Source organism: Caenorhabditis remanei, chromosome IV (genome assembly GCF_010183535.1).
Source record: "Caenorhabditis remanei strain PX506 chromosome IV, whole genome shotgun sequence".
NCBI classification, from domain to species: domain Eukaryota; kingdom Metazoa; phylum Nematoda; class Chromadorea; order Rhabditida; family Rhabditidae; genus Caenorhabditis; species Caenorhabditis remanei.
In genome coordinates, this window is record NC_071331.1 from 21,926,779 (window position 1) to 21,936,655 (window position 9,877).

A 9,877-nucleotide genomic window follows, 5' to 3' on the forward strand; every position below is an offset into this window, starting at 1 on the left:
TATTGGTCTTAAACATTGAAAATCTTCACTACCATCATCAATATAAGTAAGAGGACGTTTGTTTACTAAACATTCACATTCTGCCATTATTGTTTCTAAATCTTTATAGTTATGTAAACTATCTCCAAGACAATGTTTCAATGACTTCTTGACAACTCCAACAAGTCTTTCGTAAAATCCTCCTTGCCATGGAGCTAATGCAGTATTGAAGTACCACTTGACACCTTTTTTGGTCATTTCTTTTTCTAAAATATCAGATCTCAATTTTTCAATTTTTTCAAAAGCTAGTTCTGCTAGAAAACTGTCTTCTTTTTCCGAAAATCTATCTAATATCTCTGCTGTCAGTTTGAACGTTGCGGCGTTATCAGATGTAATTGAATCGGGATAGCCTCGTCTACTCATAAAACGAGAGAGTGCGAGAAGGAATTCGTCGGTAGATAAATTTCGTACATGTTCAAGGTGAATTAGCCTTGTGGTGGTACACGTGAAAAGGGCGATGTGAGACTTTTCTACGTCATTTGAATTTCTGATATAGGTTTTGAAGGGACCCATGAAATCTACGCCTACATGTTGAAATGGTCTGGACTCATTTGTCCTTCTTTCTGGTAGATCTCCTGGTGGGGCTTCTCGAAAAGCGTGGTTATTAGATTTTCTACATGTAGAACATCTTTTTAGTTCACTTTTAACTGCTACTCTCCAACTTTCACCAGAAAACTTGTCAAGAATAATGCCGAGTGTAGTTAATGGTCCTATGTGAAGATTATCTCTATGAACTTTTTGAATAATTAGTCTTCCTAGTTGAGATTTCGCTTTTACTATGGGAGTTTTTGGTCTTCCGGTTATTCTATTATGCTGGTATACAATTTGGTCAGAAGGTGAATTAACATTATCTTTGTCCAAAAATTGGTTTTCTTTTGGATTTTCTTCTATTTTATACTTTCTTTGATTTTCTCTAATCAAAAGTTTCATGGCTAGGTCTAATTCTTCTAATTTTAGCATTTTGTTCAACGTTTTAGGATAATGTTTGAGTTCCGGGAAATTTCTTTCTAGTTTAATTTTTAAATTTTTGTTTAGTTTATCATAAATTTTGACTTTCAAGAATCTCAATAAAAATGCGGTTATTCTTTTGGATTTTTCTAGATTGTTAATTTTTTCTAGAGGAATGATCTCATTTTCAGAATCTGATGGTTTAACTTGAACTGGCATTGCTACTACATTAGTTTCTATTTCGTCACAATGTTTCAAAACTAAAAGTTTGTTTCCCTCTTTTTTACTGGGGTTCTCGCAATGATTTTCATTTTGTAGCCAAAGTGGACCGTGAAACCAATTAGTTTCTCTCAATTCTCTTTCGGAATCGCAACCACGTGTTATGTGGTCGGCGGGATTCTGGTCGGTCGGAACATGCGAAAGTGAAATTTCTATCGGATCGTTTCGTTTTTTGATCTCTTCTAAAGTGTTCCAAATTTCTTTACATCTATTTTCTACAAATTGGGGAAGCTTTTCTCCTTTTTTGGTAGAATGATTTTTATTTGGGCTAGAGCTATGGTAGAGTCAGAAAAGAGTTCAATTTTTTCGAGATTTAATTTCATTTGCTGGATGGAATAGTTCAAAATTCTTACACCAATTAGAATTCCTAGTAGTTCTAGTCTTGGGATGGTCAAAGTTTTTGATTTTGAAGCGATTCGTTGTTTTGCAATTAATAAATGGGTATCGAACTGACCTGGTTCATCTTCTTTTTCGATCTTCAGATATATGCAGGCTCCATATGTATGCTCTGAGGCGTCAGTGAACACTGCCATTTGTACGGGTTTTTCTTTGTCCAGCTTCGGGATGGGACGACTGAATTTCAAAGATGAATTACAAATTTTATCACAATATTTCATTATTCGAACTACAGTTTCTTCACTCACATAATCTTGCCATTTTAGCTCATGATCCGAAATACTTCTCAAAATTAATTTTCCTTCTAAGTACAAAGGAGCAAAATAAAGTAATGGGTCAAAAAAGGTAGTAATTTTACCTACGGCCTGTTTTTTCTTCATTTTCGGAATTTTGTTATTCTGTAGTTCTAATCTAATTTTCTTGACTTCGAGTATATCTTTCTCCAAGTCGTAAAGATATCCTAGCATTTTTACATTGTCCAAATTTTTAGCTTTGTCGTCTTCTTTCAAAAAATTGACTGGGTGATTAACTGTAAACTCTCTGATGTTCATTCCAATGCTACTGAAAAATTCTTTCAAAAGCTCATACATTTTTGGTAATTCGCTAACTTCGTCGGTCAGGATGAACACATTATCGACATAGCACATTTGTTCGATTGCTTCGACAAGCTTTTTTGGAGCGTTAGACTGTCTAACAGCATATAATATGGACATTGACAAAAGAAATGGTGAGCAGTTCACACCGAAAGGAAGATTTTTAAATCTCATCAATCTTAGATTATCATAAGTAGCGTCACGTTCTGGATTTTTTAACCAGATGAATCTCAATGCATCAATATCGTCTTTATTGACTTCTATTGCATGGAAGGCTTTTTCTATATCACAAGTCATCAAGAATTTGCCTATTCTTAATCTGAGTAATATGCCTTGGAGATCGGGCACTAGCGATGGACCTTGATGAAGCGCATTATTTAGACTAAGTTCTCCTCGTTTCTTACTGGAAGCGTCAAAAACTGTTCGAACTTTTGTGGTATTACTACTATTGTTGAAAACTAATCCATATGGAATAAAAAATCCAATGTCCGAATCGTTATCTATTTCTTCAATAATACCCATTTTTTCCATAGTTTCGAAGTTTGCTACCAGTGGATCCCAAGCGGGTGTGTTTTTTGAGGATCTTACTAGTTGTCTAATTCTACAGACTGCCACATCTTTGTTGTTAGCTAGTTTCTCTCTTTGCCCGTCTTTCCAAATTAGAGGGGCTATAATTCTATGGGTGTTTTCGTTGACTTTTACTTTTTTCTCAAATTCGGCGATGATGTTTTCATTTGTGGGATCATGGACTACCTCAGTAATTCCAATATTACTAATTTCAAAAAATTCTTCTAAACAGGTTTCCGAAAATGAGTCGTTTTTCTTTTCTTTTAATCTTGCAATTAATGCGTGAGTGCTAGTAGTTTTTGTATTTCCTTTACCACAAACTACGGTTCCTAGTTGAGTAGGAATAATGAATTTTCCGGATGGTAATTTTTTCTTTCCATCTTGGATAATATCCCAAAATATGTCGGCTCCTAGGAGAGCGACTGCTTTTTCCTGTTTAGTTATGTTAACGGTTTCTTGGTTCGTTGTCTCTAAATATGTCTTATCTTCGAAAGAAAGATCGACAGGGTCAAATAAGTCAGTTATATCTGGTACAGTTAATGCTTCTACAGTGATAATTGAGTTTTCTTTTTGAGGGGCTATAATTGTCAATTCTACTTTATTCGAAATGATTGTAGTTGGGTCTCTTCCAAAAACGGATAAATCAATTTCTACGTTTCTTTCCAAAATTTTCATATTTGCTTTTTCTGCAAAGCTAGATAGCACAAAAGATTGGTCTGCTCCTGAATCTAGGAGGACTGGTATTATTTCGACTTCGTCATTTACTAATACTGGTGCATTTGCAACCATGAGCGAGGTATTATTTGAATTAACTTTATAACTTTTTGCTTGGTTAAAAGTTTTTGGGGGAGTGGACTGACCTTGGTTTCTGAATTGTCCTTGAGTGTTTTGTGGGGCATTGGTTTGGTTTCTTTGACCATTCTGGTTGTTTTGATATCGTGGCTGATATCCATTTCCGTGGAAGTTCTGATTTCTCTGGTAGTTGGACGGCGCTCGGTAGCCTTGTCCTTGGTGATTTCCTTTGTTCAGGTTTTGTGGATGATTGGGTGTTCTGAAGTTATTTGTTGAGAAATTTTCTTTTTTGAAAGTCGGGACGTTTTTCCTTGCAATTTGTAAATTTTTTGGGCAAATAGCTGAGTTGTGTTTTGTGTTGCATTTTCTGCATGCGGAACTTTTGCATTCTTGTATTCTGTGACCCCCGTTAATACAGTTGAAGCATAGGTTATTCGTTTTGATGAATTCTCTCCTATCTTCTAACGTTGGGACAGTTCTACATTCTATGGTAGAGTGATTTTCTCTTTGACAAAATTTGCATTTTTGTTGCGAGTGTGATTTTTTCACTGCGAAGATTGTTCTATCTTCTTTTTCGGGGACAGTTTTTGATCTTTGCGCTGCTTCTTCAATGGTGATGATAACATCTAGCGCATCTAATATCTCAGTGGTTTTCTTTGGTTTTGATTTCAAGATCTCAATCAAAATTGGTGTGGGGATTTTACTTTTGACTACGGATTGGTAGTTTAGGGTGTCTATATTTCCATGTTTTTTCAAACTATTAATAATAGCAAAAAGTTCATTATGGAGGATTCTTAAACTTTTGGGGTGTTCCCTTGCCATTGGGATGTTTGACAGTCTATTCCACAGATGGTCATATTGTTTTTCTTGTGATCCATACATAGCCAAAAGTCTATCCATGGCATCTTTAAACTGTGTTCCATCTGTGTCATATGGTCTTATGAGGTCAGCTGGGTCTCCTGATAAATGGTTCCTTAAGATGTTATGTTTCATAACATCATCATATTCGTCATTATCTATTACGGTAGGCTTGAAAATCATATAAAAGGCAGACCATTGTGAGATGTTTCCATCAAAGTTAGGTAGTTTAACGTGTCTAAAGCTTAGTGCGCTGCTTGAAGTTTCGGTGTTAAAACTTCTCACCTTCTGATGGTTGTTGGACGAAGTTTTGTTGAAATCCGTGTTCAGGTCTATCAGGTTTGGTTGCTTTTTCACGGCAATTTCAAAGTTGATTTTCCCGATTGGGGTAACGTTTTCTTCTCCTGCAACGACATTAGCGGCTATATGTCTGACTTTCATTTTATTTTCTAGTTCAGTTACCTTCTTTCTGATGTCTGCGTTCTTTGAATGGGCTTGCTCGATAGTTGTTTTTGCAGTTTCAGCCAATAAATTTCCTACTGGAGTCTCGTGGAGCTTTGATAATACGGCGTTGTATTGCTCTGTATATTTTTTGTGAAGTTTCTGAAATTTTTCCAATTCAGAAGTCAAAAATACTCCATATTCTGCAATGTATACGTTTATTGGGGTAGTTTCGGCCAGTTTCGCAGCTGGGTTAAGTCTCAGTGTGGTGTTGATGGAAGTTGTGAGTTCTTCCTCATACGTTTTTTGAATGTCGGAGATGGTTTCTCCCCATTCTTGGATGTTTTCATGAGTAATGTAACTCATGTTGAGAAATGGTTTTGTTCGATTTGTTGTGCAAACGAAAGTGAACGGAAGTGAAAGGAGTACGATGAAGGTGTGTTTACCTTTCGTAACTTTTAATTAGAGACTTTGAGACAATATGGATGGCGGATTTTTCTTCGCCGAAGCCGATTCAGTACTGGAGTACTGTTAACGTGGCAAGCCGAATTGGTTGGTACTTGGCAGATATGCTAACTTACCTTGAAAGATCCGTTGAATCCTTGGTGGCGGTGGGTGATCAGACGGTCGATGCACCATAAACTGAGTTGTACTCAGGCAACAGGTGGTTCAGATTAATATAAGTTTTATTGAGTAGATATATATGCAGAATAATAATATAAGGGGAGTAATGGAGACAGGAAAAGGGGCTAATAGGGTAATAAGGAACGGGGAAATGGGGACAGGAGGGTGGAAGGCGGCTGACGTTGACTCTGGTGATCTCCTCTTGAGACTGTGATTCCATGTTGGAGCAGCAAGCTTAAATACTCCTGAAGACCGGTCCATCCACTTTGCACTTCTCCGAATCGGCGCCAGAACTAGGTCGATTCCATTAATGGGCTTGTACTTTACGGCGCGGCGCCCGATTGAGACAGGATTGTTGCACTATTAGATACGGCGCACGGCTTCCAATTGTGGTGGTTCTTTGGTCGTGTTGTCTTGATGATCGGACATCGTCGCGATACACCCATGAGGAGGAATTTTTGAAAAAGACCGATAAGATTGTGAATAAACATCATGACTGTGTCAAGTGCCAGGTTAAATGTCCGATTTGTACTTGAATTTTGATATTTTTTGATATTTTTTCTACTATAAAAAATTATTTTGCATTTCTGGCCCTTTTAAGCCATGATCATTGAAGTTGCAGCAAAAAGTCTGATTTTTTCCACTGAAAATGGTTTTTATCGCGGTTTTCCGTTCCGGGATCCAACAATGTTTGTTTATTTTGAAAAATGAATATTACTACCGTAATCAGCTAGTCAACAGCTTTCAAAAAAGTACCCACAAGCCTATATTCTGATCAAATTGGGTCCCACCACGAAAACCGCCAGGGTTACTGTAGTTTTCACGTCGAGACTCAAACTTGTCAGAATATAGGCTTGTGGGTACTTTTCTGAAAGCTCTCAAAGCGCTGAATCTAACTAGAATACTTGCAAAACCTAAAAATCAAAAAGAAGACGAGAAAAAACAAATTATAAATAATTTATTCATCAGTTTTTGGCATTTTCGCCTCATTATAATTGATAGTGTAACCTTTCTTCAAATCAACAGAGTCATTCAAAGAGGGCATTAAATTAATATAAGTATTCTGGACGTGTCTACTCAAAACTTGAAAAGTTCAAATTCTTCATTTATTAGCGAAATTTCAAACTAGACTAGAGTACTGTTAAGTTTTCATTCGTTTCCGGAGCACTTATCAAAGAGAGAAAAAACTATAATCAAAAGAAATTAATTTATTATTAAAAAATTATTATTATACATAAATAACATCCTTCTCCACTACAACTGCCTTGAATGCCTGGATTCCACAGCTTCTTCGATTCCATGTTCGATGTTATGACGTCGCGTCTAAAATGAATGGAAATAAAATAAAGTTATACAAAAACATGAATTACCTTTTTTCCATTCCTGATTTGGCTTGGTGGTCGAATACTGGATGCTCGACTCGACGATGGTGATGATGGAGGAAATCCAACTCCAACTGAAAGAAATTTCAACGGTTATTTATTATGTTCAAACAATGGGGGTACTGTAAAAGTAGGATACTGTATGTTAAAAATGGACAGTACCGCATCAGTTAGAAATAACCAAGTTTGACAGTGTATTTTGGTGTCACCTCATTGTCGGACAACTTTTATTTTGTATGGGTTGGACAGAGCAAAAATCGGACATCATTTTTGTAGTTGACCATTTTTTCGTAGGGACACTGCCAGGAAAGTTACAGGTTGTCAAAGCTGAAAAATTAGCAGAAATAAGCAGGCGATTTCAGGGAGAACTGACTTTGACGACCTGTAACTTTCCTGGTAGTGTCCCTACTAAAAAATGGTCAACTACAAAAATTATGTCCGATTTTTGTTCTGTCCAATCCATACAAAATAAAAGTTGTCGGACAATCAGGGGACACCAAAATACACTGTCAAAGTTGTCCATTTTCCACTAAAAACGGCCATAACCTTTTGAGCGGTACTGTAGCTCTGAAATGTTAAATATAGCCCAATTTGACTACTGTAACCTGTAGCTCGCTAGGAATTCGTTGTACAAAAAAGTGGTCAACTACAAAAGTAGCGCTCTGTTTCTGATCTACAGTACCATACATAAATTAACTACCTGTGACTTAAGATCCCCTCAACTTTCATCTAAAAACAGCTATCTTACAACTGCGCTCCACCGAAATGCCCTCGAAAATGTTTGATTTTCTCTGGGTCTCTCACTTTCGCACGCAATTTTTTTGATTTCGGTAGAGCGCGGTTGTAAGAAGCGTGACACCTTTTTTGCCAAAACTTTAGTTAAATTTTTCGATTTATCTTACTACAAAATGTTGCAACTAACTAATCATACATTTCTATTTCTATAATTTTTTAAAAACGAAAATTTCAAAAAAAAAACTAACCAATGTCTTTGGTGGTGCCTATCTGGCTAGGTGATCCATCCCCGTTTGGCTCTCTGCAAAAAAAATAGTTTAAAAATTAAAATTTTTCATCGAAACCCACTTAAACCACTTGGACAGCGACGGGCATCGCCTAATTATGAAAAACGCGTCAAAGGCACGCCAGTTGAGTAAGAAAACACTCATTTGTGCCTCAACTACCTTGATTTTGAGCAAAAAATTTTGAGAAAATGCCGAAATTTTTATTTCAGACAATTTTCTCATCGATTTTATTAAATTATAGTCCAAAAAGGTGATTTTTGATCATTTGCAGTCTTAAAATACTCAATTTTAAGCAATTTCCAACTTTTTTTCATCGAAAAACTGTTGATTTTTGTCCTTTTTTAAAGTTTTTATCTCAAAAACTCGATTTTTACAATGTTTACTCACCTGAAACATCACAATCCTCTTCGACACAAAAACTATCCAAAAGAAATAATTAGAATTTCACAAAAATCATTGAATAACCATATTTTTTGAACACCAACCAGAAGGTGCTCTTGTTGCAAGACTAATGTGCCGCCCGTCTTCTCACGGTGTCTCGGAAGAAGTGGGCGGAGTCTAGCGGAGCAGGTGCATCTCATTAGTAGGGGAGTGTGCATGAGAGTCCCTTTAATCCCCCCAGATATAGAAATGTGACACCGGATTCGTATAGTGGCGACTTGAGAAGGGGATTAGTAATACGTATATGTATATGTATGTACATTTCAGGATTAGAGACACAGAAAACGAAAATAAAATTCTGATGTGAAAATTCTAAAATTGTGATTAAATATTAGAATTTGTGTCTTTCATAGAGAGTTAAAGAAAGGATCAATTATTTACAAGAAAGACAAGAAATATGTATTTTCTTGAAAAATTCATAGTTTTTGATTGAATTCAATGCGAAATTCGGATTCCCCGCCTCTTTTTACCCCTATCCAGACGGTTTTCGCTCAATTTTCAAATTCTGTGCATTTTGTCGTCGGGGTATTCGGTGTCTACACACTACAGTAACCCAAAAAACACAAAATGAGAGATAGAGACGCAAAAAAATGGGAATATGGGTAGTTTTGCATAGAAAATCCGAATCTGACATTAGTTTTTAAAAATTGTAGAAATTTCACTGCCATTCGGCAGGTTTTATGCATATAAAACTTTTTTCTGTATGAAAACGTGCTTTAAACACATTTTCCATGTTAAATTCAAACTCTTCACCCCTTTTTACCCCTATCCAGACAGTTTTCACTCAATTTTTGAATTCTGTGCATTTTGTCGTCGGGGTGTTCTGTGTCTGCACACAATCGGCGCTACAGTAACCCAAAAAATACAAAATGAGAGATAGAGACGCAGAAAAATGAGGAAAGGGGTAGTTTTCGATGGGGAATTCGAATTTGAAGTTGGTTTTTGAAAATTGTAATGTGAAAATTTGAAACTTGTGATCCGAAAAATGAAATTTGTGTCCTCCATAAAGAGTTGAAGAATCTAAAAACAAAAACAGGAAACTTGTCGACTAAAAAAGTGTATTTGATTATTTGATCTACACAAACAATTGTACCGGCACTCCTTCCTCTTTCTTATCATTTTTAACAGGAATAGGACTCGGAAATGATAAGAAAAACGAAGAGGCGACTATTGATTTGTACATTTTATATTTCAAAATCATTATTGGTATTCTTTTAATTTTTAAGGTAAGATTCTCAATTCTCCCCAAAAGTTTAAAAAAATTTTCCATTCTGAGTGTGAATTTTCGATTTTTATCAATTTTTTAAAAGTTAAAACATGACTTTTTTGAGTTTTTCTATTCCTAATCAGATGGTTTTTAGCCAATTTTCAAATTTTGTGAATTTTTTCGTTGCTACAGTAACCCAAAAAAAAACACGACGGCGGGAAGTTTGAAAAAAAAAAGTCTGCGATTTTTAATTTTTTTTCGAAATTTTCCAGAGATATTCCAAGAAAA

The 9,877-nt window shown here is 35.9% G+C and overlaps 1 pseudogene across 1 annotated transcript; it reads right to left on the reverse strand.

Moving 5' to 3' along the window:
• Positions 1–6,791: 6,791 nt before the first annotated feature.
• GCK72_015704 lies at positions 6,792–8,540 on the reverse strand (annotated as a pseudogene). Its single transcript has 4 exons — positions 8,407–8,540; positions 7,903–7,955; positions 6,908–6,993; positions 6,792–6,860 (listed from the first exon to the last, which is right to left on the reverse strand). Coding segments are annotated over exons 1-4 (342 nt in total).
• Between the last annotated feature and the right edge of the window lie 1,337 nt (positions 8,541–9,877).